Source organism: Pyxicephalus adspersus, chromosome 2 (assembly GCF_032062135.1).
Source record: "Pyxicephalus adspersus chromosome 2, UCB_Pads_2.0, whole genome shotgun sequence".
Classification (NCBI taxonomy): Eukaryota; Metazoa; Chordata; class Amphibia; order Anura; family Pyxicephalidae; genus Pyxicephalus; species Pyxicephalus adspersus.
The window spans coordinates 117,943,553-117,971,190 of record NC_092859.1 but is presented as its reverse complement, the minus strand read 5'-3'; the positions used below and the strand labels follow the sequence as shown (position 1 = coordinate 117,971,190).

Below are 27,638 nucleotides of genomic sequence, written 5' to 3'. Positions count from 1 at the left end.
TTAGTAGTTATGTCTGTGTCCACATTCAGAAAATGTTTCTTTAAATTCCAGTTTGGTACCATTGGAAAGGGCAGGAAATATTCGTAAACACATTTTCTGTTTCCACTTAAAAACAAATAATATTATAATTCCTTGATGAACAAAGTGTGTAGGCATATGGAAAATGACAAAAGTTTAGTTAATGGCATTAAAAAAAGTTGTATCATAAAAAATCTAAAAGTAAAAAAAAAAGTATTTTGTTTTCATAACATGAAGTATAATGAGTATTTGTGTCAATAATTGCAGATATCCAGGACATTCCAACACATTCACATTTTTGTATGACTGTATAAATGTACACACAGGTTTCATTCCCAACTTAAGGTTAAGATACTTCTCTTCACAGAATGTGTTCGAAATACAAGGGAATTCTACAAAGACAATTCTGGTAGAAAGACTCATTGTACCAATGTTTGCATCTTTAACTGTCTATATCCTAGAATCTTAACATGTGCTTTTATAATAGTGAAGCTAGAGTCCATGGTTTTTCCTTACCCCTTTTATTCTTATTAAGAAATCCAAATTGTAAACAATAGAAGATATATAAGGTTTTTACACAGTAATATGAATAAAGTCAGAAAAAACAAAGGCCAAAAGAGTTACAAATTCTATTTTTTGTGATCAAAAAATTCTGGCCAGGCACAAATAGAAGTATCTATACTCAAAGAATACCAAAAAGGCACAGACAATCAACACAAAATATCTCTATTTAAGACTATGAAAACACAAAATGGCACCTGTAATAAATAACAAGCTATGTGTAGCAGCAACTGCTTCAAAAGACACAGATGTTTTAATAAATATACTCAGTACACATCAAAAAAATAATTCAAAAGAAATGTCTGCCAGGAGCGTTCTCCCTGAAAAGACTCCTAAGGAGGTTACATTGTGTGGATGGAAGAAGCTATGGGTTAATGAAGTGTCTAAGACCAAAAGGTCGTAATCCTTGGCATGAAATCCATCCTAAACATGAGCAGAATGGAACTGTGAAATTTAGAATGAAGATAAGAAAAAAAAGTAATTTACTCTCCTTCATTCCCGTTATCGCTGCATATGTGAAAAAAAGAAAGAAGATAGATAACAAAGTTAGACATTTCTTTATATCCTCAATATACAGACAGAAAATTAGGTATTGTGCAAAGCACAGAACCACTACTAGACCAACATGCATCTATCATGCTAATAAAGGCAAGCAGAATGGTTATAAATTATCAAACTGCAGTCAGTAAAAACTAAAGCAGAGCAACATGGTAAGCAGCTGTTCAATAGGCATATGTATGTATGTATAGTAACTGGACTTGCATCCACTTGAACATGTGTGTACCAATAAGGTACTGGTATTGGTACACAGAATGCAGATTTATATCCTTTGTGGCTGTTGATGAAGTTATTACCACTGTTACTTTTGGTTGTGTTAGATGCCTGGTCTCCCACTGAGCTCTGTGGTTACTTCCATGGGCCCATCTATCACAAGTCATGTTTGTGTGTGGTCAAGAACAGAAATTACAGAGGGCAGAAAAGGCCAGGAGGCTGACCATCTCGGATGTGATGGGTGCAGGAGATTCTTTAGTGGTGTGGTGAAAAGTTCAGTGCTGAAGGCAGCAAGACAGGCCAGTAATATCTGTGGTCTTTTACAGTTTCACTTGTGAAAATTACCTTCACTTTAATTACAGACCGTCGCAACTGATAATCAATTGTGAAACATGATAACCAGCATAACTAATACCGTTTTACACTAAATTCACAGTGGCATAACAAACAGATGTACCAATAAATCTGGACTGTAGAAAGCTGGAACCTAGGTCTATTTCAACCAAGAATCGATAAATGTCATGAAAGAGAAGAGTGACTTGTTTTTCTGTAACCCACTTCTTATCCAACAGAAACTTTTCCTGCTCTTACCCAAATTCAGAAAAACACAAATATTTGCATCATACTTTTTATAGTTTACTTCTAATGAGCACGGATTTTAAACTATTATTGTGTTTACCTTAAATTTATGGTATACCTCTTTCAGTTATGCGGTCTAAAATCCATTTATGAATGGCAAACTGCACTGGGGGTAAATGTGTTTGCACGCAGTGCCCTTGCGTTTTTACGGCTGTACTTCTTTCAAATACAGGTAGTCCCCGAGTTAAGGTCATCCGACATACAGACGGCTCCTAGATACGAACAGTGATTCTCTGCTCGTTCTTGTGCAAGAAGGAGGCTTGATAGGGGGGCGGTTGCATGACTTGCAGAGGAAATCTTTTGCTAAACACAACTGAGGTTGTGAGTGATCTTAGGGGGGTGAGCTCTTTTGCAACATCTTGAAACTCTTCCAAGACAAATGCTGCAGTTGTTTCTTTTTGCATACCAAAGCACTGCTTGCTCCAGGAGTTATTGAATGTCTGGGCTCCATTAAGTTTTTTCTTTGCTTTGTTTGTGATTTCCTCACAGTGCAGATTTTATACAGTAACCGACACCATGCTGCCTAATAATATGTTGAGACAAACATCTGTCCTAATTGCATTTATTAAAACAATGTACCTGTTCCGACTTCCATACAAATTCAACTTAGGGACAAACAAAGTCCCTATCTCGTATGTAACCCGGGGACTACCTGTAAAAGCAACTGTCAAGCAAGGAACAGAATGTTGCATTTTGGAACATCGCACCCACAACATATATGCAACCACAAGCACACTAGAAGCCAGGTTTTATAGAAAAATCCCAACTATTCTTCATTAGACCTAAATGATCTCCCTTACATGCATCTGTAAAAAAAAAAAAAAAAAAAAAGCTTTGCAAAGACTATAAACTTTCCTTTTAACAAACACAAGCAATATTGTATCTTACAACTAATGAATCTGAAATGACATTAAAAAAAATGCAAACCAGAACAACATATTGCATACACGGATCCTTACACATTCTTACACCAACAGCTTTTAAAAAAATAAACAGTTTAGACAAAAATTGTGAAAGGCTAGAACCACTGTCAAATATTTATGGTCACAAGTATTTAATGCACAGCGCTGCATAAATTGGTAGCGCTATAAAAATCCTGTTTATTATTATTATTAATAATAATAATAAAAAAATAATAATAATAATTTTATTTTATTTATTAATAACATTTATTTATTTAAAACGTAAAAGTAATTAAAAATACTTATTATAAAACCACATTTGTTGCAATTTCTTATCATAGCTAGTGTCTGTACTTATAGCCACATATCAAGTAGAAGAGTATGTTTGCATTTTTATCCATGTCTGATTAAATGATGCGTCAAACTGAACTGACTGCAATAGCTAGTGCTTGCCCAGACACAGTCCCTATCAGTACAAAGTAATATCGGTCAAAAAATTGCATATTTTCTTTTTAAGCAAAGTAAAGGAGGATTTATTTCTTTCTATGGTAATGTTTGAAAAAATGGCTACAGAAGGGTTTTGTTCAACTCCTTAAGGATCACATACAGTAAGGATCGCATACAGGACAGATTTTGGTCTCCACAGTTATTTTCTTCCTTTTTAGACTATTTCTTACTGCTGCATTAAGGAAACATGATTGTGGATCCATTAACAGCTTTACTGGTAGTGGAAGTACATAAAACTTGTGATACTAGGACAGAGTGGGGCACAAATATAAAAACAACTACTGCTGACAGCGTCTGTGCTGTTCGTGAACCTACCTCAAATAAGTTTAGGCCCTGAGCTTCACTTTGATTGTATGGTCTAATTATTCCATCTTCATGAATGAAACGAGGAGGTCGAAGTGGAGACACATCTTCTGTAGACTCTGCTACCCTAAAAGTATTAAAAAAAGAAAAAAAAAGCATGTTATAAGGGGTAATCTGATAAATTAAATTGCTATACAGTACTAAGATTTCAGCTAATAGTATCTGTTATTTGCCTATGTGTTATTTGCCTAATTTTTTTCATCATTACCTAACATATAATAATCATTAATAACATATAATAAAAGTTGAATCATTTGAGTTTTTGCAGCTGGAAGGTGAACAATTACATTACATTTTTCTGTTAATGTTACTAAAATTGCAGCTTTCAAAATGCTCATAAACAAATGCTTCCAAACATAAAAAATCTGTTAGAAATCTAGTCGACAATAAACATTCCAAAATGCTAGGATATACTGTTAATGGTATCTTGAGGAATTTATAATAAAGTTATCAGCCAAGTCTGTTGTCTGTGAAAGTATTTAAAACTATAAATATATACTAAAATATCTTAAAACAGGCATGAGAAATATACAAGCTGTACTATTGCCTTTTCCCAGCTGCTTTAGGCTTCATCAATTTCTGAACAAATATTTAGTGTGCGTTAAAAGAAGCCTGAATGCTTGATCTACTTTCTGTGTGAGCCTCTTCTGGGTCATAATCAAAGTACTGAAACCAGAGAGTCAGCTTAAAAGCCAAACAACTTCCAGGTTCTATACGAGAAATAGTTTGCCGAGAATATGAATAAAACATTGAAGTTCCATGCATATTGGTCCCCCTGGTTTGCGCACCAAAAATGTAATGTAAAATGTAAATGTTTAATTCAAAGTATTTTCTAAATCAGATTTAGTGACCCACAATTCATCTGTTTCTCTATGTTGGTTACTATTTTATAGTAGTTCTGTTATCCTGACACTGTTTTTGATTTTTTTTATTGTAATGACCATATTGTTTGTACTTATACTAAAAACCTTTCAATAAAAATTATCTTAAAAAAAAAAAAGCCAAACAACTATTATTTTCATAAAGAGAAAAGCCTAGTTTATCTCATAAGGCAGGGTTCCAATTAGTTTATGCACCTCACTTATACCAAGCTTCCCACAGTAACTAGATTTCTCATTCAGATAATAGGTCCAGTTGTGGAGTAGACTTGCTTGACTGGTTTGTCCTAAGTAACATAATTTTGTATAGGCTCTGCAGTCCTTAATACACTACATAATGCTATAAATATATACACACACATATATGTATATATATATATATCTATCATCCTAAAGTGGAAAGTGTTCATAAGACATGTATGTATGTATATATTATATTTGTTTGTACGTAACTCCCCTTTAAGAAAGAAAAATGCAATTTTGTATTTATCTTAAAAAAATTACCTATCAATTCAACTTGCTGCCACTGTAATCTACTAAAAACTATCAAAAACGTTAAATTCAACATGGCAACCAGCAGTAGTTCTTAACTCTATTAACACTGTTGATGTACGGAAAAAACACAGACTGGACATTTTTTGACGCTTGTTTGATTCTCTCACTTGTTTTTCCAGAACTCTACATTAAAATACAAGTAAAATTACGGACATCTGGGGCATTAGCAGTTTCAGTGAGAAACATTTCAAGCGTTATTAAATTATAAAGGGCATGTACCAGTTTGATTACAATGAATCAGACACTACCATTTAGGAATATTTTTGCGCAGGACGCAATAGGACAAACAGTTTTTTCAGAACAGAGAATAAATCTGCAATAAAGTTTGTTAATAACTATAGGGGACTGCTTTATTTTCAACAAAAGTCGAGTTACACTTTAAAGATTGACCAGATATCAGAGCATCCGTTACAAACCCATCTATAGGTTGCACTGAAAAGATGGGCAGGCAGGGGTTTGTTATACATCCTTAAACACATTGCATTTATTTTTTATGGAGAAGTGGTAAACATGTATCAGAGTCTCTTAGATGACAAAGAAAGTTTTTGACAGGCAGATGTACATCCACTAGACAAACACAAAGCAAATGTTACAAGGAATCTGCTCAATAAAGCTTACAATCTACATAAAATATACAGAACATGAGACACACAAAGTCGGCCTTGCTGAAAGCTGGTATATTAGATATCTTTGGGTTTCATAAATTCACTGGTGAGTAGAGGGCACAGATTAAACATAATGCCACTGAAGATAGAAATACAGTAAGCCAAGAAAAGTCATAGTAAATGTCTTGAAGCCAGAAAAACTTTGGTGATTACTTAGAATTTGAAGAATTAAAGAAGAGATTGCCAGAGAAGAGAAGTCCTGCAAATAAAATCTTGACAGAGCAAGAATTATTTATGGCTGCGAGGGTAAAATATATAGCATACTATGTCAATCTGTATCCTTATTGGACATTTAAAACATTGCAAATAAAATGGTGGCAAATATTGCACATATTTTAAATAAAAGAAACCTAGAAGCAGCATCTTTAATGAGATGAAGCTGAAAAATTAGTAAAAATAATGAAGGTGTGAGGAGATGTGAGATTTTAGTTGGTTGCAGCATTGTGGGTATGCCAGGTATGTAGGAATGGGAGTACTAAAAGAAGGTCCTGTGCTACAGAAGCAGCATTTGAAATCAGCAAGCAGGTAAATTAGTGGCATATAACTGAAGAAGTATTAGCAAATAAAAAATAAGCTTACTGCTTTAGTAAACAGCTAAACTTTAAGTTAAACTTTTTAAAGAGTCTCCACCACTATACTCAAACAAATAGTAAAGTGAATCAATGTTTACAACCAAAAGAAAAAAGGCACAGGTCAGATGTGTTAAACCCATTGGTTCACTATTTTCTGTTCTTCACACCATACAATAGCAAAAACTCAAGTCTAATCTTCATCTTACTGGAGACATGGGAACAATTAAGAAAACTTTTTTCCACCCTTTACTGATTAAGAATCATAGATTGTCACTAAGAAAAGTCAGAATCGTAATCAAACCAAAAAACATCACTGCTAGGGCTATAATTGTCCTAGCTTCAACTAACTCTTATAGGATACACAGTGGATTACTTCTTTTTTATGAAAGTTAGCCCACAGTTAGGAGATACAAACAATAAATCCACTTCTCCAAAAGGAGCTGATAAATACCAATCTGTCATTATAGCCAATAGACTGACAACATGGATAAGCAACCTTCACACAGCAACAGACCTAAATATACCATTTAATTTACACAACAGGGTAATCATCTACAGCTAGCCTCAAACACCTAAGAACAGATTAACCTAAAATATATCTGAATGTACCCTAAAAGTATTCACTTTTTTAGCCTGCCCTGTGAGAGGGTGGGAGAGGTAAATTTTCCCATATAAAACAGACACCAAACTAATGAGAGCTGCTGTTGTATTTTATTACCATTTAAAGGTAAAACCGCATACGCTGTAGGAATTGGAATGATGGAAGTTGCAAAACCAAAACAGAAAGAAAAAAGTTTAAAAAAGCGAAGCTAGGTGGCACTGAAAGACAAGACAATACACAATCAACATCTGGAGCTGCGGTCAAGAAAGGAAAGCGAATACACAAGAACTAGATTTTTAGGAACAATAAAACTTAAATGTGAAATGCAGAATAGTAGCAGGATACTGAATGGAACAGTGGGGACAGAATGGACTGATTCTGAAATCTACAGAATCAAGGAATAATAATTAATGCAGAGCCACACACGTTACTGGCATGATAATAAAAATTAATGGGTCTGCCTTGAAAAATCCAAGGCACGCTTGTTTGCAGTGGAAGATATATAAGCAGACCTTAGCTATAAGCCATTGTATAAATCTTGCCTTCAATAATAAACATAGATTTGTTTGTTGCAGGTCTAGTAGGTTCTTTTAGTTAAAATTCTTTGTCTGAACATTTTAGTTTTACAATATGCCAAAGCAAACTCGGTGGAATACTGTGGGCAGAAAGCAACAGACACTGGCTCCAAAAGAACAGATTAGTAGAGACAGACAGCATTGCTAGGACAGGTCACTACTAAGTGATATTCTGGGTAACAAAAGCCAAATGAAATGAACTGAATAAACATAGAGGTAAAGCTTTTGCAAATTATGAAGCATATGGGTCATGCAAACACACCAAACACTTGCTCAAGTACAAAGAAAACAGTTTAGATGTACATGTGACTACCCCAATATTTTTGATTCTCTCCAAACGAGATAATTGTTACCAAGTGTGCCAAGACTGATGAAATAGCTTCTTCTATAGAAAAGCTAAAGATACATATTATAATGTTTATTTTAGATTAATCTCTGTCCTGACATTGGATGTGAAATTAGTGTTGATTGTGCTTCTCCTTTTCTATGGAACATTCATACCTCTGAATTCCCTGGAAGGTGCTGCTTGCCATGTCAATAATGCCACCTGTAGGCCTTGCCACGACGCCCACTATGCCCTTTCCAATTCCTTTAAAGAAACCAGCAGCTCCTTCTTTTTTTGCTCCTGCACAAAAATATAACAAATATTTTTCAGAAATTATTATTACTAAAGATAATAAAGATTAGAAACACTAGCATACTATAAGACCTCTGTAAGGCTCAGATTTAGCAGGATACCCCTTACTATATAGCAGATGTCTTAAAGAACACATTTTGCTAGTGGAGTGGGAAAGGGTCGGGCTTTCAAGGTTTTCTGCCATTCCTGTTGAAAATATTCTTCTTATTTCCTCTTTATAGACAAACTCAGTAAAAGCAATTCCAATTATTCTCCCAACAATCTAATAATAACATTTAGGTCTAGCCTGTACTAGGCTATGAGCCACATTACACTAAGCACTAAATAAGTTTTTAAAGGCTGAATGTAGTTTTTTTGTCCACAGAATGTTCAGCTGCGTATGGGAAAACTTTTATTTTCAGGTCAAAAAAAAAAAAAACTAAATTCTGATGGGATCCCAAAACTTTTGTCTATATGCCTGGAAATGCTTTTTATAGATGTAGCCTAACTTTTCTTGCTCTTTAAAAATTCCCTTTATATGCCAGAATTCCATTTCTTGTACAACTAAAAGAAGCAATTAATGAACTCTCACTTTAGTTTCTGACAAAGCCATAAAATCAATCAATAGATTAGCATAACACATTTTAAAATTACTTGACTTTAAAACATTCACTGTCTATAGCATGTATATAGCAAACATTCCAAAACTCTATTGAGCACTGTAGCATGTAAACGATCTTGCAGCCTAAACAGGGCAAAAACATCTGTTTGTCATAAAGAAAGCCTCTATCTGCCGCAGTAATGTGAACTATTCACCCATTGCTGCTAGCAGATCTGACAAGTGTTCATGTCAAATAAGCATTCATGAAATATTTAAACAATCCAACACAATATACATACATTTTATTATTCCAAAACAGCAGTGGAGAACTTCAGTATGTACCTACCTTCTACAGGCTTAGTAATTATGCCAGTCACTCCACCCACAACACCCTGGAAAAAAGAGTAAGATATTTTCATTTTTATTCAGATAAAATAACGGGTTAAAGAAAGCGGTCACTTTGCACTGAATATCACAATTGCCATCTACTACATCATACTGTAGAAAAAATAGTTTTAATGTAAAGAGGCTGTATGCCAAGAATGCTGATGAATAAAGACCAATGAACATGCTTTGACATTTTCAGCAAGCAAATATTTATTTGTTTTCTAGACAGATGTATGTACATGCCAAACATTGGTTGGTGTCTTCCAACCATTCCTTTCATTTCTGAGCTATGTGGTGTTTAAAACCTGACTCTGGACTCAATAATCAGAAACTGAACCCTTGTTGTTTCGGTATGTAAGTAGATTCTACAATACAAGTACCATAGTTTTAGTACATAAATCTTCGTTCTGCATGCTACATTGTCTAAGTGGTATAGCTTTGGCCAGATTTTGGGAGGCAACAACTACTATGTTAGTGCTATCAAAACAAATGAGGGCAGGCAAAAAAGGGAAGGAAACATCATATTTCTCCCCAGAGGGTTTTAGCCGGTTGCTCCGCCCAGCTGCCGTGCCTACCCCGTCCATCTCTCCTCGGCAGCTCTCATCCTCTGCATGGATCTCAGTGAGGCTGCTCTGTGCTCTGTGTCAACTGCTTAGAGGATTGCTGCTGTGATGAGAGGTGAGCACACACAGTTCAGTCTTCATGTGAATGAGACACAGGCAGCCCTGCCCCCCCCATAGCACGAATTGGGATTTCTATTTCAAAAAAAAAAAAAAAAAAGCTCCCAGGGAAATGTATCCACTGCTAGAGCTGTATGTAAAGTCTGCATGTCGTTTTGCATCCTCACCGCTCTCTGTGTACAAACCTCCATGTCTCCTAATATGTTTGTCACAATGACTTGTAATTTTCAGGGTGCACGGGGGACCCTCATAGATACTAGTTACTACAATTTCAGCCTCCAAGCTTAAAAGAATTTCAAGATATGGGGTCACAAATGTAAATAGGTATGAAAATTTTAAAATGTGCATAATTAATAACATAGCAAAGAGCATTGAGGAAAGCTTTCCTCAGCCAATCAAGGAGCACTAGAGGTTTTGAATGGGGAGACTTGTCCCCATTTAACCTCTAGTGCTGGGGATCGCAGGAACAGGAGGATTCCCCGGGGAGCAAAAATGATTGCACTGCAATCCTGGGGCACTGGAGGTTAATAAACCTGTAGTGCCGGGGATCGTAATGATTTCCTCCGCCAAAATTTTGCAGACCCATCTGAAGTTCGAGGAAATTTTCGCTCATCCCTACTCATTACTACAGCATCATTAGAGCACAAAAAACTCAGCCAATCAAAATGGGCTTCCCGCCCTGTTACACATTCCTGTCCACCTAACTAACATTAAGAACTTCAATTTCCCTGGAATGGGGAGGTGTAAGAAACCAAAAATATAGGTACAAGTTGGGAACATCTGCGGTTACCATCCATTAAAACTTCATCACTATGGCATCACTAGAACATAAACTCTGCCCACTAACATTTAATAGGGTTGAGGTACTGGAAGGTTACAGTCATGTGTAACAAGGAAGTGCCTTTTAAAGCACAGTTTTTTTTTTTATTGTTGTAATGATGCCATGGTGATGAAAGGTGATAGCCACAAGTGTGTCCCACTTCCACCTATTTTTGTTTCCCTGCACCTCCTAATTCTAGAGAAATTGGGGTTTGAGATAAAGATGCAGACAGATTTGTGTACCAGAGCAGGCCGCACATTTTTCTGGGTAGAGATTTTGATGATGATGAGAGGGGGTCAATGGCTGTCTTGTCCCAATCTGATATCACATGCATGATGCTAATAAAGCATCACCACATTTTTAACACAATATTAAAGCGAGACTTTCTCTTTTATACAATGGAAAAATGTGTGTTTTTTTTGTTGTTACACTTTTTTGGAGAGGACCTCCCCCCTTCAGTCTTTACTTCAATTTACTTCAAATCTGCAGCCTCCTGGGATATTTGTGTCACATACCCCAAGAGGCTCTGCACTGCTCCTTCTGTGCATGCACCTTCAGAGGCTTTCTTATAATGTAAAAACAAGTGAGCATTAGAGTAAAGGTGGAAGCTGAGCCAGGGTGGGCCTGCTGGGCTAATTTTGTAAACAGGATCAAGTGAAAAAAAAAATGTTTTCACAAAATTTCACTTTAACCAAATATTGAATTCACACCGGCAGTAAGGTTACATTTGTCCATTCCTCATGCCAGGAACCACTGCTGCTTAAAAAACTGCTAGCTCTGAAAAAGCCCAGCACTGCCTGTTACCAATCCTAGGTGCCTAGCAGTTGCCAGAAGTCACTCAGAAGCGGTAAATGTTTTTTGCTGCTAATATGATGCTATATTATGCTAAGCCTAACTTGTTATACCACATTCATTATACTATTACACTACTACAAAGAATTACACTCTTAAAATTTAAAACACTAGTAAGTTGGGTCACAATACACGGCATAGGACAGTTGTGGCAAATACATAGAATGGAAAAATTGGATTTACTAACGGGGCAGGCATTACAAAGTTGGAACAAAGTATAGGTAGAACACTGGAACAATAAGAGGTTACTGGATACCCATGGCATAAACAAATGGGAGCACTAAAATTGCCGTGTTTTGCCACACACCATTTTTGACCAGCTGGCTACAGCTTCCCACCAACCGGCTGAAAAAAATTTCTGGGGAGAACACTAAACATGTTTAAAAGTAAGTAGCCTCAGAATGATTATCCTGTGTTTTTCCACAGTCTTAGGTATAGTCTGCTGTGGCCAGCAATACCAGTGTAAGAATTCAAGTCATTTCGGTAATCACCTTCCCTGCAAGTGACATCACGGCATCAGGACTAACATTCAGCCCAATTTTAGGTTAAAAGCTGCTCCTGCCACCAGTAACATTAACATCACACTTACAAAGGGTGAGCACTTTTGATAAATGTGAGAAAGTCATAAAGAACTACACATCTTCCAATTAGGATACTTGATGAGGGAACAGCCTGTAAAGATTTGGAAACAACAGAGGATCCACAAATTATAACACCAATATGAGATAGATGAATGATACTAAGCCCATGAATGTCCCACTTCCCTACATGACCTGTTAACATTTTTTTTTAAGGTCGCTATGCATGAAGGTAGCTTCCTGCAAGAATATAATACAAACAGAACAGATGTAGCATCAAATCCATACAGCATACAGTATACAGTATATTTAGGTATTGGCTTTGTTTGTGTAGTAGAAAAAACATTAAAGTTCTGTATGTTGGTGGTTAGCCCTGCCTTAATAATCAAATCCTTAAGAGGGCACTACTGTTACATAATTAAAAAATAAAGAATGAATATAAGGTTTTCTTTCTCTATTATCTACTTAAAATATGCATAAAATTTGATTTTTTTTAGGGGAGATATGCAGGACTGGAGAGGATAGAGATGAAGACAATACATTTAAAGAATATTCTAAGGTTCAGTGCAATGAGGAAAACCATTCCAAGGCAATTTTTCATATTTCTGTGTTTATGTAAATCTAAAGTGCCCACAAACTGTGTACATATTAAATGTATTGGAAATATGCAGTTTATAAACAGCCATGCATAGCATGAATATTAAACTGTATAGTAACATTAATTAGAAGTAATTTTATTAGGAACTACTCTGCCAACAGGTACCAGGTGTTCTGAACCAGGAAAGTTTCCAGCAGCTCACATACCAGGTCTTCCCATTGCTAAAGGGTCACTAAACCCTCCTTTTAAAATGTATAAGGGTTTCTCTTCATAATGAACAAGCTTGATATCTATATGCTGTCACAGAACTTTCATGATCATCTTCAAGCTAAGTTTGTAGTTGTTCTATTCACAATAAAATTCCCAGTACTCACTTAAAAGAGAGACATATGTGTACACACACACAAAGAAAGAACAATGCTGGCTTTCTTGGGAGTCTCAATATGAGTAATGATTTCATTAATTCATGCAGTTTTTAGTGATGTTTTGTGGTTTATATGCCTGCACTGACTGTGCAGTGATGAAAGTTTAGTTAGACATGTGGCACAGGGTGGCTACATTACATATCCCTGAATATTATGAAGAGCTAGCCTACCACTCACCTAAATTAAATAAGATAAGATTTTGTATTTCAAATTTAAAATATCTGCATGTCAGGTCACAGTTATAACATAAAGTGTTGGACAGGATAATAAACATTACATATATTTTTTTCAATAAGGGATTAGTTGACCTAAGAAATGTTGGTTTTCCCAAACATTGTTTAAAAGTGAAAACAGCAACAAGACTCAGTACTGACTAGCACTGGTCTACCACGCTCAGGCAAGGACATTGGGTTTGAGAAAATGCACCCAAGGTCTGCACTAATTAGATGTGTTGGTCCAGAGGCCCTTAGAGGAGATGCTTTACTATTTATACATAATCAGAATAGATCAGAAAAATTAAAATGACACCCACAGTCAGTAGTTACCCACAAGCTAGGCAAATATACAACTGCTTGCTTGCAATTCACACTTCTAAATGCAGATCCTTTGCAGCAGTTCTTGTGAAGTTCTTGTGAATAAATGAACACAGATGCATTTGAAAAGCAAGCAAATACCAAATAGACTAACATAGAAAATGTGAGTTGTTTTTCTCATCTGAATCAGTGAGAAATATTATTAATGAGATAAAAGATTAATTACATGTTCTTGTAATAGGACTGTGTTATAAACAAACTAATGCAATACACAGGATAAACAACATATCACTAATGATAGATCATGTGATATAGGTCACATAAGTTATCCAGTTCAAGTCATGAGGCTGAAACATAATACAGGAATAATAATGCAATCTTCATTCTGTAATAATACATTCACCTGACTAGAATAAGGTTTGGATTATTGTGCACAGCAAGAAGTGCTTTTTTTGGAGGCTAAGCCAATATATAATTAAATACTAACCTATAATCCCTCGTTGCAAATTACTTATTATAGTGTACAAAAATTCCTGTTATAAACCCTATGCAGCACTATGGCATAGGCTCCCCCTAAACACTGTTCAATTTATCAGATGCATAACAGACAGCATTTACTTGGTATTAAACAGCTTAATCAATATAAATTGCATTAGGCACAACACTATTTGTTTATCAAGTTTTGGAGGTGTGGGGAAAACAGGAGCACCAAAGGGAAAAACACAAGAGAAGGAAGAGTACATGGAAATTCCTTGCAAGATTGAGATTCTTTTTTTATTTTTTTTTTTTAATTTGGTGCACAATTCTTTAATCTAGAGAAACTGCCCATAATGGCACTTCCTGTAGTTCTAAACCTCTGCCTATCAATTACTAGAAATGTTGCCAGCCTGTTGTGTAACGTGCTGTGATAGTATATTAAGATGAACACAAACAGATTTACAATAATTTAGAATTAAAAAAAAAAACATATATATACATATACATATACACACACACACATATATACATACATACTGAGGCAGTATACTGAAAAAGAGATTTTTTAGGTTTACACCTTGCTTTTCTTTTTCACCCCACATAAAAGTTTGTAGATAAAAAAAAATAACAGAGTGCTTACAAATTCCCTATAATAAAGAAAGACATGGACTCTAAATATCTAGGTAATATAAATGCTAAAAAAAAAAAAATAGACTCACCCGCAACAGTCCTTTACTTCCCTTGGCTAGACTATCTCCGAAGTCTTTGGGTTGTCTTCCCATCTCTTCCCTCCGCTTCTGCTGATATTCTTTATCCATGGTTATCGCTGCCAAACCTTTCCCCACAGATCCTGTAATTCGTGACACAACTCCAGCTGCTCCCCCTGTGTGCAGACAAGATGAAGTGCCATCAAATTGGATAATCTAATGTAATCTATTAACCATATGAAAGACTGAATTCTAATACTAACCCTCCATCCTAAAGAGTTTTATATGGTATTTGGTTCTGTAACCCAACTTTTACTAAGAAAACTTGTATCTCAGGCATGAAAAAATAAATTTAGGAGCAAGGGAAACATTGTGCAAGGTAACAAGTTCTTCTTACATTAGGTGCATTAAGCGCCTGTTGGACCCATGTCACCTATGAACTTTGCTGAAATCATATTAGCACAGACTGTGCTTCATCAGCTTCTACCCCAGACAAGAGTAGAGTGCTTGGGATTTTACAGATCTGACACTTGAGGTGCTCAGCAAATGGATGTCCAATAATTTTTCCTTGCTTGACATCCTGACAGCAGTAACAGTGGTCTATAGCATTCAGGTGGGACACCTGAAGTAATTCCGGGACACAAGACCATGGGGAAGGCACATTTACTTACAAGTAGAATGTTGAAACCACTCAAATTACTTCTATAACACAGTCCAAAGATGTCTTTAAAACATGTAAAGAGACTGAGGCTTCTAGCTACCACAAGATAAGTCAATCCCTGATACTGTTGGATGTCATTTTTAAAACAGCCACAGTTTGTTTACATATTGGAAAATATCAAATGTAGTGATTCGCAAACAACATTACTTGAGTAATCACTAATGAATCTTACCCTTGGTGATACATTTAAAGAAGTACTACTGGGGTAGTAGAACCACAGTCAGCAATAAATAGGCCTTTCTGATACCTAATGCAGGTCTTTTTGCACAAAATACCACCTACTTCAAAAGCTGTGAATTGTTCAGTACATACAACATATGCCAACACATTTGTAAAGAAACAGTCTTACCAACGGTGTGCCCAAGAAGGCTCCTCACACCAAGGACTAACCCTTCTGCAAACTCTTCTGGGCCCTGAACTGCTCCCTATAAACAATAGCAAGTACAGAGCAATTAGTAGTGTAGTTTAGATTAGGCTGACCATGAATCAATGAAGATCTTTAAGCGGGGTGCTGCTCCAACTTTATCACTCTCCCCTCTGCATGTATGTACAGCACTCGTTCATGCATGCAGTGCTAGTCGTTGGAAAGGATCGTGAAAGATCCTTTTTAACGACTATTATTGCTTTAGTCTCCAATATGCAAAATAAAGAACATAGACAAACCACCACAAGCAATAGATTATGAAGTAGACCTATATTTATTAAACATACCTGAAAAGGCTCATAAAAAAAAGCCTCCACCCCTTCTGAGAGCCCTCGAATTAAGCCAAAGGGGTTTCCCAAGACATCTAAACCAAGGACAAGGACATACAGCTGTTTTAAGAACTACAAGGGAACAAAAACCAAACAAACAAACATTAGATCTAATGCATTTTTGCTTGAATATAAAGGCATACAATGTAAGCATCAAGTATAACTAGCTAAAAAATGTTCAACTTGCTGTGTGTAAAATGTATTACATCAAGTTCAATTATCAAAAATAAAATATGGAGCCATTGGAATGGAAGAGGGATGGTTCTCTATGTACAGCGGACCAAATGAAGCACTTACAAGAAAACAATAAAGACTGCAACACTTTGCAGATTACCTGCTCACTGTAATGCCTGATAACAAGATGTCTTAGTTGGTCCTGCTTGTAGAACTGGTACCTCACTTCAAAACAAGCCAACCTGTAGGAAAGAATATAGAACTGTGTACTATGTTCTTTAGGGCCTAATGAACACACAATATATGATGAAGTAACCTAATAGAAGTTTTGCTTTGAAAGATAAATGTAAAATTTACTTGAAAATTAGATTGTCCACATCTGTAAGAGTGGCTCCAATGCTTTTTAGCAGAAGATTAACAGAGTTGATGGCAACAATTTCACGTTCCTCCTTGTTTGAGTCTTCTCCTCCTGCTCCCAATGAGAGGCTGAGGTGTAACTAGGAATAAAATGCAAAGGATATCAAAGGAAGTGACAGATGCATATAAATTCTAGTCAACTAAAAGCAAGTAGGCTCTTGTTTCACCGTGCAGTGTGAGAAATATAATTTTGGTACCTTCACAGGAGAAATGTGGAAATGTTCAAAGAAGCTCAGAGTAGAGATATCATTAATAGAAGATTCCATTAGCTCTCTGTTTAGGGAATCCAAATCCTTCTGAATTAACTTGGTCTATAAAAAAAAAAAAAACACGGGAAAAGAAAAATTAACATGTTAGATAATATCCAAGCAAAGTTGAAAATAAAAGTTGAGTTGAAAAAGGTTACAAAATATCAGGGAACGTTTCTATGTCTTTTTAGGGTCATGATAAATTGTCAAAACCCCTACCTGGGAAAAACATTGGGAATTGTGGATGTGTAGCAGATATGTGCTGCATACAGTATGTGTCTTATTTTGCTTTCACATACAGTTTTATGGGGTTTTTGTTGGAAACAGAAATAATCAAGTTGCCAGAGCCAACTTAACTTTTTATGGTGAAAGCTCCGGGGATGTTATCTTTATCATTGTCACTGATCAGGAAAAAATATGCAATTTAAATGTTCTGAGACTTTTAAGGCTAAATACAATGATTTATCATTACTCCTATTTTATCTCTGCACCAGATCCCAATTACTGCAAGGATCAAAATCAAACATCTAGACCAAACGTACATGGACTGCAATACTACTCCAGTTATTATTGCTTACAATGTTCCTTGATCTTGTAACGCCCCAACTTATGCTCTACAAGCTACATGGCTCTTTGTTCCCCTCGTAACTTGAAGGTTAAATGTAAATATTTTTGCAATACAGTACAAAACGGCAACTTACTCGTTGTTTTTCCTCATCAGGAGGAGTGGCTGGATTGAACAGCCCTATGATTGCAGCAAGGAAACCCTGGTCAACTTTTAAAGCCATACATTGTATCAGAACCATAAAATACCTTCGGGGAAGAGAAATATTTTATATAGGTAAGCAAATATAAACAATTATTGGGAACAATTAAATAATGGAGCATTTTATGTAAATTCTCACTAGATTTTGTTGCAAGCAAAACATTCAGTTCAAAAACTTAGGATGAATAAACCATTTAACAAGTGTAAGTAGAAAACTTAGTTTTTTGAACCCAAAAAGTCTAACAGTATTCTTGTCATTATCTTTCTCTTAAGGCCAGTGAGTAACACAGGAAGGCCTAAACCTTTGGGTTATACGGCTGTCAAAGAATTAAAAACCTGCAAAGAAATTTTTTTGTTCGGCGAGTGGCAGAGGAAGTCGAATCCTAAACCTTGGGAAGTCAAAAAGCAGTCCAGTTGAGGGGTGGGCAAAACGGCAAACAACTGTTAACAGGTCAAGTGCAAACCCCAGAGCAGAGGACATAAAACTGCATTAAAGGATGATCTTGTTATAGAATGGGAAGCCAACAATCTTTGAAAAAGAATTGAACTTACATAGATCTGCCTTTGGTGTTTTCTTTTTGGGACCAAACAGTGAGCTAATGGATCACTAATAAGCCTCTAGGATCACAAAGTGCACATAATAGTAGCATAGCAGGCCTTTAACCACCTAGCGGTCTAATTCTGTTTTTTATCCATGCAAAAAGCTGTAGAATTTTTTGCATGGAAATTTATTTCACATTATAGGCCTATATTTCTAAGGCATAACTCACCAAAATTTGTCCAATAGTTAATAAATTTATTAATAAACTTAAAATCTGTTAAACAAAATAAACAAAAAAAGTTAAACATGTAATATAACTGTACAGTAGCGTATATAATATATTTATATATGTATTATTTGAAGATTTCTTTGTATTGTACTTAATACAGCTTTTTTGTATTGAATTAAATTCCGCCGCTCCTCCTGCCCGCACCAACGTCACCGGGAAACCCCGGTGATCGTCTCTGCACTTTGCGGCTGGAGATCAGAGGAGCAAGACGTTTCCCCATGACCTGCGGGGACCAGCAGGACGACAGGGGACGCTGATGGAACAAGGTAAGTGGGGTTTTACTATGTTTTTAGATACCATTAGTGTGACTTGGGAATACCGATTTTTGCATGGAAAATCCACCCCAAATCACACTTGGGAATACTGCTAGGGGGTTAAGGAAGCAGACTTCAATGACTTAAGTGTCAAAACCTGTAAAATATGCCCCCATCTGTAAATTAAGTCCTGGACCAACTATGAATACAGAGGACACTCTACTAGGGTTAGAAACTGCAAAATGATAACATCTGCTTGCTAATTGTTTACATAAGGCATGTACACAACAGATAGAGCGGAGACTTGATTTTTTTTGCAAAAGACAGGATATACCACCTCGTACCATCGCAAAGCTTCCTGTCTGCCCTAATGGCCAATGTACAGCATAGTCATGGTGTTATCGGACTCCATCTGGTGTAGATGAACTGAGGCAGAGACAAGACCCAAAGCTCCAGGATGCTTTTTTTGGGGACCAGGTTGACTGATGGCACATTGCGTACTTAAAACTCCCCAATTCTAAAGCTTGATAAAGCTGGCATTCATCATAAACATCTTTCAAAATACAGGGAAGAAGGAACATTTTGAGTGATGGACCAAAATCAGCAATAACTTCTTTCTAAGGGCCAGGGTCCATCCGAAAACATGCATTTGGACAGTCAGTGACACATTGCTCTCTGGAGCTCTTACTGACTGATGAAGAAGTTTTTCAGATAGCTTACAATTGGGTACCTCTACAGCACTACCCACAAAGGCCAACAGACATACCCCATAGAACCAATCTGGAAAGTGCTTAAAAGTGCTGAGTGTCTGAGGGTTAAGAAAGATGATAACTGCTTCACTAAGGTTGAAAGAAAGTGAAAAGATCTAGTACAACTTCATTTTGATAAAGATTGATTGAAGAAAAAAAAAATAAAGCTGCCTGAATTAAATAGTAGGGGAAGTCCTAAATCAGAAGAGATGAGAAAATATGACCATCTGCGTAAAAACCAAAAAAAAAAAAAAAAAACAGCGGTGCTAGATGGGTTATACTCTTTTCTAGTCTACATTTTTTGTTTGCCAGTTGAAATTCTACTGCAGGTGGCAGCACAAAATTAGGGCTTGGGAATTGCCAGTCCTATGACCCTTATTGGACGAGAAAGAAAAATACCTTTTTAAAAAAATGCAAAACAGGGGCCACTAAAATAGGGTTTAAATTGTCATTAACTTTTTCAAAGGTTGACAGAATGTTAAGAAATCACTTTAGCGAAGCAATGGGGCTTAAAGATTAATAACCTAAACACTCTCTGCTAATGAAATGCGGATGTCATTGCAATATTCAATTTTTAGGTACTTTCATGAGCCTTCTCCTGTGTAACCTAGTACATGCCATAGGCATATGGGCAAAAATAGATTGCAAGGAGATTGTAGCATTAGAAGAATTTTACATTTTTTTTTAATATCGAACAGTGATTAAAATCTATGTTAATAATTATGTGAACATCCAGAATATAATGCTATTTAAAATCACACCTGAAGTTTAGAAACAGGCAAAAAGTTACAAGTAGCTTCAGCATTTTCCAGCAACTCTCTGTGAGCACCAAACCTGGGGTGCTCTATTATAAAAAAATACAGATTCAATCTATGACATGATCATTGTTTTAAGCCATTCAATGTGATACGCTATATATATATAATATACATTTTTAACTTAAACAGAATAAATGACTTACTTAAACTGCATGACTTTACTGAATTCATTAAACCTGGTAATAATGCTAACATCAATGAAAGGCTTGGGTTCTACAAGACAAAAAATATTCAGTTAAAAATAGCAAACAATATTATAAGGAAAACGTTGTATATATTGCTTTACCTATATGTATACCTTTATATCTAACACTATGCTCATGACCACTATACTATATATCAAATCTAGATAGATAGACATCTATCTCTACATAATGGATACCCCTGAGTAAGCCAAGAAAGGCAAAACGCATCAGTATTAAGAACTCTAAGCAAACCAACACAGACATATCTATTTTGTGTTAGACATTTTATGTACTGAAACGACAACCAAAAACCCATGATGATGTAATGGGTTTTTGGATGTAACGGTTCCAAACCATGTAATTATGTATGATGACTGTTTCTTTTTTGAATACATAATTAGAAAATGTCTTAACTTTTTTGCCCACAAAAAAAAAAAAACCCTTCTCTTTTCTCTCTCATTTCTACATCTACAAATTTATTTCTCATCTAGTGGATAAATTCCTTCTGTCCGGGGGGAGAGCAGCTAAATTCTTCTAAAGCAGAGGTCGGCAAACCCCGGCCTTTAGGCCAGATACGGCCTACCCGTCCCCTGGCCGATCCGGCCTAATGCGGCCAGCAATCTGGGGCTCCGGAGCCGCAGGTTGCCGGCCGGGATTAAGCCAGAACAAGCTACAAGAGCCGTAAAACTTGTCTTTCTCAGGCTGGTAATATATGGAAAACTTGGATAATTAGAATTTAACAAACAGTACCATAATTTCTCAGTAAAATAATAAAATGTTTGAATAATTGAACTTTCATTGGGCAGGTCTAGATTTTTTCAATACAAAATTAGGGCATGTCATCAAAGTGCAATTTACTCCTAGGTCCTAAACTAAGTTTGGAGTCTAAAGATTCCCCACATATCCTTGCCCACCGGACAAAATGTTGCTGGTATTTTTATTACATCTGATAGACATACCAAAGGTCCACATTCTCCTGCACTGTGGTCTGGTTTATTACAATCTTTTACTTGAATCTTCACCACAATACTTTTCTTTACTCAAGTTTAAAAATGTTGCTTTTTTCCCCAGATGCGGAGACAATCTGGGCAACTATATATATATATATATATATATATATATTAAACTGTGAAGGAATATAGTTGTGATATGATTTTCAGTTAAAACCAGAGTTGTGTTCCATTAACCTGTTTTCCAGGTTGTCTTCATTCTTCTGAACATATGTAAATAACCTTTATCAGTTTCCTTTTACCAAGAAAAGGAATGTATCTCTCTTTAACAGTGTTGACAGAATAAGTTCGGATGTGTTTATGCTTCACAATTTCCCTGTCAATTATTTGGATCTCTTTCCAGTTCTAACAATGCCGATTATCTTATGCTTTCACAGCTCAACGTTCTTTGCTGAACATTAACAGAGTTCACCAAAAAATTAAAGCACTCCATGATTTTTGTTCATTTAATGAAAACATTATCTTGTTACATGAATGTCATTTTGCTCTAAGCTCTACTTCAATCACAGTTTTTCAGAAGCTGATATCTTTTACAGAACCTCAGGACCATTAATTGATTAAAATTCTGAAAAAAAAAAACAGTATTGTAATACTTACCATTAAATTCTAATTTATTACAGATATGTAAAATGTATCACACTTGGACAAAACAATAACAGAAACAACAAAATATAAAACAAATGAAAACCAATAAGTTTTTACCAGAGTCCAAAGCAACGGATTTTGGAGGTGCCACTGGATAGAAGACTACAGGGAACATGGAACCAGGAAGCTGGTTATCCACCTAACAAAACAAACAGAAAGTTTTATGAACTCCTGTTATTATAGCAACGTATTTACCACTTCCTACCAGACAAGTACATCTGTAAATTAAAGTCTTTATACCAGAGTGCAGATAGGAATATTTATCTATTTTAGTTAGTTAAGTTAGTCAAGCTATTAAAACATTATTTCTAATTGCTCTCGATTACTGCACTATAGGTTTAGCTCTTGTTGTTCGTGAAAGAAAAATAGGTAAGAAGTTTTCACATATAGGGGTTTATTTATAAAGTAGTGAATCTGACATTCACTGCTTTATAAACAGACCTCATAGTGAGTGAAATGTGTGCATTTTTGCATGTTGCAATAAATTTCTTTAAATATACAAAATGTATGACAACATTTCCTACTTATAAGAGACACTTCACTGATGTGAATTCATATCTTCTTTCAATTTACCTATAAATATTTATCAGACTCCACTAACAGTCAACTTTGAGCAAACAATCTTAGTTTAAGGTTCCTGACATTCTGTAACATTTTTTTTTATTTCTTTGGTCTAGAAAGATAAGTAAATATGGTACCTGCAGCCAATATAGTTGGGCTCGTAAACTTCTTTGGTGTGGAGACTGCTTGAATTCAATATGAATTCCGGATAGAAAACTTCTCCTGATCTTGCAATGCAAAGGCAAGCGTATTTCCATAGAGTTGAAACTCACCTAAAAACTCACGATATGTAAAAATTAACAAAAACAAGGATGGCTAATAAATACTATGCTTTAGATCTTTTAACATACCTCAAAATTATTGTCAAGTTTAATCCATCTGCTTTGCTCTCCAGCAAGGTATTTCTCATAGGCTTGTTCAAGTAGTAGGATCTGTTTCTGGCTAAAGGGCTTCCATTTCTGTTTTGGGATAAACTCCCAGATGATGCCTGAACTAAAATACAATGAATGAATAAGCAATAAAAATGTATGTTTTCAAAAAAGAGCATAGACATGCAGACAATTTATAGATACAATGCACTTTTTTTACTGAATGATTGCTCACAGTAATGAAAATAACTATTTTTCACTAAATCCCTATGGGAATAAAACATAGCTATTACCTTTATATAAAAAAAAAAAAGAGAACCAACAGACTAACAGTATTGATAGAATATTATCACATAAAAATAATCATATTCTTCACTCTTGGTTATGTTTGTGGCTTTTAAATATAATAGGGTAGACGGCTTGCTCAAATTTCTTGAGCTGTATTTATTGTAGCTGGATTTTTGTACACACCGCAAAGGTATTTTCTTAGGGTTTGAATAAAGCAGAAGTATTGCTTTTCCGGCTATACTGTCACCTACTTGAGGAATGGACACTGACAAACAAAACTGTAATCCAGCCCAGAATAACCCCCATCCTACTACCAGAATACCTAAACTTTGTAACAAACCAATATCAATGCATGATGAAAAAAAGGATTGAATTTATTTATCTCAAACTCCAAGAATAAGCCTATACAGTACATACAAGAATCCCATTTTCTTAGGAAGTCCACCTTCTGGACATCCAAAAGCAGTCCAACAGAGGGGCGGCAACTAAGCTAACAACCGCAAACAAGCTCAAGAAAATAACAGAAGCCGGGGAGTGCTTGCAGCAGATAGAGCCACTTGAAAGACCAAAACAGTGTGTTTGAAAAAAAGATCGGGTGGCACCCTTGAAATTTGGAAAACAGATGCTTGATGCTGGAAAGGTTACAGAGCACTTACTGATCTAACAAAAGTAGTAAAGGGTAGAAAAACGGATTAGATTTTTTCACAGCAGCACTAACAAAAAGAAGTCCACCCTCCAGGACACTAGCTATAAAATGAGGTATGCTGGTTTTATGAAGGGTTACCTTGGGATTGCTTGCAGTTATTGTTCTGTTTTGGGTATGTTTGAAACACTTTTAAACACTTCTCATAAACATCTTTCATACATTACTGGGGAACAGATTTAATGGTGTGTTTTCCTATTTCAGGAAAAGATCATAAGATGATTATTATTAATACACAGTATTTATATAGCCCCAACATTTTACGCAGCGCTGTGGAAAGCCCATAGTCAGGTTACTAGCTGTCCCTCAAAGGGGCTCACAATCAAATGTCCCTACCTCAGTCATATCTGTTTAATACAATCTAAGGTCAAGTTTGGAGGAAGCCGATGAACCTAACTGGATGTTTTTGGAATGTGGTAGGAAACCAGGGTACCCGGCTGAAACCCACACAAACACGGGGAGAACCTGCTAACTCCATGCAGATAGTACCCCTGGCCGAGATTCGAACCTGGGACCTAGAGCTGCAAAGGTCAGATGGCTAACCACTGAGCCACCGTACTGCCCAATCCAAAAGTAGTAAATAAAGCCATTGAGTCCATCACAATGAAAGGCTGTTTTATTAAATCATTTTCTAAAAAAAATATTACTAATATTTATGTTTGGTGGATGTATCATCCAATGTACCTTGTAATTCCTATGTAGGAAATTTCTTGCTTGCTCTCATTATTGATAAGGGAAAGGCCCAAGCTGTGGATGGAGATGGTTATTTCTTGATCTGGTTGCTCCATTTCCTCAGCTTGACGTGCTTTTGTCACTAATGCCACATCTTCAGTGAAAACCAGTACCCTCTGGCGCCCATCAAGGAAAGAAACCCAGTGTATCTGTGTATCCTGGTTAAAAGCAAACTGACCACTTTCATCCTGAAAAATAAAAATAGTAGCTAAAAATGGTATTATCAAGTATATGTTAGGTAGTTCACATGGTTTACTAAAAAAAATGAATCTTTAGTAAAGACTTTTTATCTAAGTTGTTGACAGTTGGGATGGAATGATCTTATTTCTTAGCTTTACCCATTATCTCAATCTCGACTAGTGGTATTTCCCTTCATTTTCCATCTCAATAAGCACATGGGAACAATCAAATTTCTGAGCTACAGGGACACATAAAAACAAAGGATTTACCATTTCATTTCTGTATTTAAAACCAAATGGCTGGAGTTCAGAATCCAAAATTTCTTAATTCATTTTGAATAAATAAATAAATTACGTTTTAAAACATTACAAAATCAGGGAAATAATAAAAACCTAATAGAGGTTAAACATCTTCATCTGGCTGCTGTTAAAACAATTATGTTTATCCTGGGCTGCTTTATTTTGAATGCTATTCACATAAAAGAATAGGAATGGATGGAGGTGTGATCTTTAACAGGGTATTTCCAAGGACCCCAGCTGGCAAACAAGGCAAAGGGAAAGTGCAGGGAAGTAAAGTGTTAACATTTTTGTTGTGATGGACTTATTTAAATAACAAATAATACATAGACTACTTTTGTATCATTGTAAATATATCATATTAACTGTAGATTTTTTTCAAAGACAATAATGGCAATAAAATGTTTAGCTCCTCAAAGAAACTGGGTTGCATCTAGTTGTATGTTAATAAAACTCACATAAACCTGCTAACCTTTAACAAGTCTAGCTCTCCCCTGGTCTGACTGTATGCCCATGTAAGCTTTTTTGTTCTTGTTGGATCTTCCCAGGCAAAAAACCTTGCTTTTCCTGGTTGAAGGTCCATCTGTTCTTCTGTATTACTGCAAGATAAATATTAGCTTTAAAAATATTGAAAAAACAGCAACAAAAATATTAAGCATGTCAAATTCTGTTAAAATTAAACAATCGTACCTTTGGCTATATGTGAGCGTAGCTCGAGTTGTATTGTTCATGATAAAAGCAGGTGCAGCACCTTCATAGTAATCAGAGAACCTAATCACTATTGAGTGATCAGAAATGCTGACATCAACCATTAGTCCCGTATTCTGTAAGTAGGGATTGTAAATAAGTAATTGTAAATGTGAATAGTACAGTGGCTGCACTACACAGAGACTACATGCCTTAAGTACACTTTAAAATATTCAACAAAATCCACAAAGGATATAAATAGACCAAACCCAGATATAATCTTGTAAAAAGTTAATCCGCAATGTGCTGCACATAGTCTGAAAAGTGAGCAGAGGTGTGGGAGCGACCCAACAGCTTTCCCCACTACAGGCTTCCTGCAGAAAGGTACAGGAAAGGCTGGATACAAGACCAATCAGCCTATACAAAAAGAGAGGTAGTGACTGGTCCTAATTAGAGTAAGCTTTTTCACACTGGATTATTCCACATTTCTGGAGAAAAATAATGTGCAATTGACAGGATTCAAATAATAATATAAATGCCTTTAAACAAAATTTTGTTCATCCTTGAATTCAGTTTTTTTTGAATAAAGGAAATTGGAACTTACCATCATACCCAATCTGAGAAGTGTGCCATTGTCCTGTTTATTTAAAAAGAAAGGCTTAGATACACCCTCACAGCCTACAACCCGGACACACATCTTTCCAGAGACATTTTCAGGCCAGAATGGTATACACTGAAAAAACAGAATAACAGATTTGGGTATTTTATTTATCATTTCTCAATAGAAGAGTTTCTGCTAAACATTAAAACAATTGTCTGAACTGGAGTTCAGAAATTCTAAATGTATAGTAAAAGATGCCTGCCATGTGCATTATAAAGTTTTACGTTTGACCTACATAATACAAATTGAAAATACATATTCTTATAAAAAAATAATCACAGTACCTCGGACGAACCAACGTAATTCCATTTGAGGTCAGGCAAAGATCCATCTGATTCGATTTCCCCCACCTCAAGCTCTCTAGTACAATTGTTTACAAGAGTGTAGAATGGTGTCAAAGTAACAATCCTTGTTAAGTTAAAGCTGCTCATTTTAATGTTCACTCCAACCTTAACAATAGGAAACACAAAACATGTAAAGGCAAGAGAAGGTCAATCATTTATACTATATTACATTATTCCAATTACTAAAAAAAAATACAGTCACTACTCACAAGCATGCAGCATAAAAACATGTCTTTACACTTATTCAACTCTGTCCTTATATAAGATACAATACTAAGTGCTATTAGCACATGCAGGATTGTAGACATGCTACCTTTACATATATTGTTGTTTAAATCAGATCAATAGCAAAGTTTAAGAATTCAAG

The 27,638-nt window shown here is 35.7% G+C and overlaps 1 protein-coding gene across 1 annotated transcript in view; it reads right to left on the bottom strand.

Annotated features, from left to right (window-relative positions):
• Window positions 1–27,638, bottom strand: part of VPS13C (vacuolar protein sorting 13 homolog C) — a 122,883-nt gene that overhangs the window by 8,753 nt on the left and 86,492 nt on the right. Inside the window, exons 61-79 of the mRNA XM_072399072.1 lie at window positions 27,212–27,376; window positions 26,871–26,999; window positions 26,270–26,403; window positions 26,052–26,178; window positions 25,056–25,291; window positions 23,363–23,504; window positions 23,150–23,284; window positions 22,509–22,590; window positions 20,755–20,824; window positions 17,896–18,007; window positions 17,144–17,257; window positions 16,887–17,026; window positions 16,690–16,771; window positions 16,314–16,427; window positions 15,952–16,027; window positions 14,894–15,057; window positions 9,171–9,216; window positions 8,109–8,232; window positions 3,714–3,828 (exon numbers count right to left, since the gene is read on the bottom strand). Of these exons, the coding sequence (XP_072255173.1) occupies window positions 3,714–3,828; window positions 8,109–8,232; window positions 9,171–9,216; window positions 14,894–15,057; window positions 15,952–16,027; window positions 16,314–16,427; window positions 16,690–16,771; window positions 16,887–17,026; window positions 17,144–17,257; window positions 17,896–18,007; window positions 20,755–20,824; window positions 22,509–22,590; window positions 23,150–23,284; window positions 23,363–23,504; window positions 25,056–25,291; window positions 26,052–26,178; window positions 26,270–26,403; window positions 26,871–26,999; window positions 27,212–27,376 (2,307 nt within the window). The remainder of the gene's footprint in view (window positions 1–3,713; window positions 3,829–8,108; window positions 8,233–9,170; window positions 9,217–14,893; window positions 15,058–15,951; window positions 16,028–16,313; window positions 16,428–16,689; window positions 16,772–16,886; window positions 17,027–17,143; window positions 17,258–17,895; window positions 18,008–20,754; window positions 20,825–22,508; window positions 22,591–23,149; window positions 23,285–23,362; window positions 23,505–25,055; window positions 25,292–26,051; window positions 26,179–26,269; window positions 26,404–26,870; window positions 27,000–27,211; window positions 27,377–27,638) is intronic.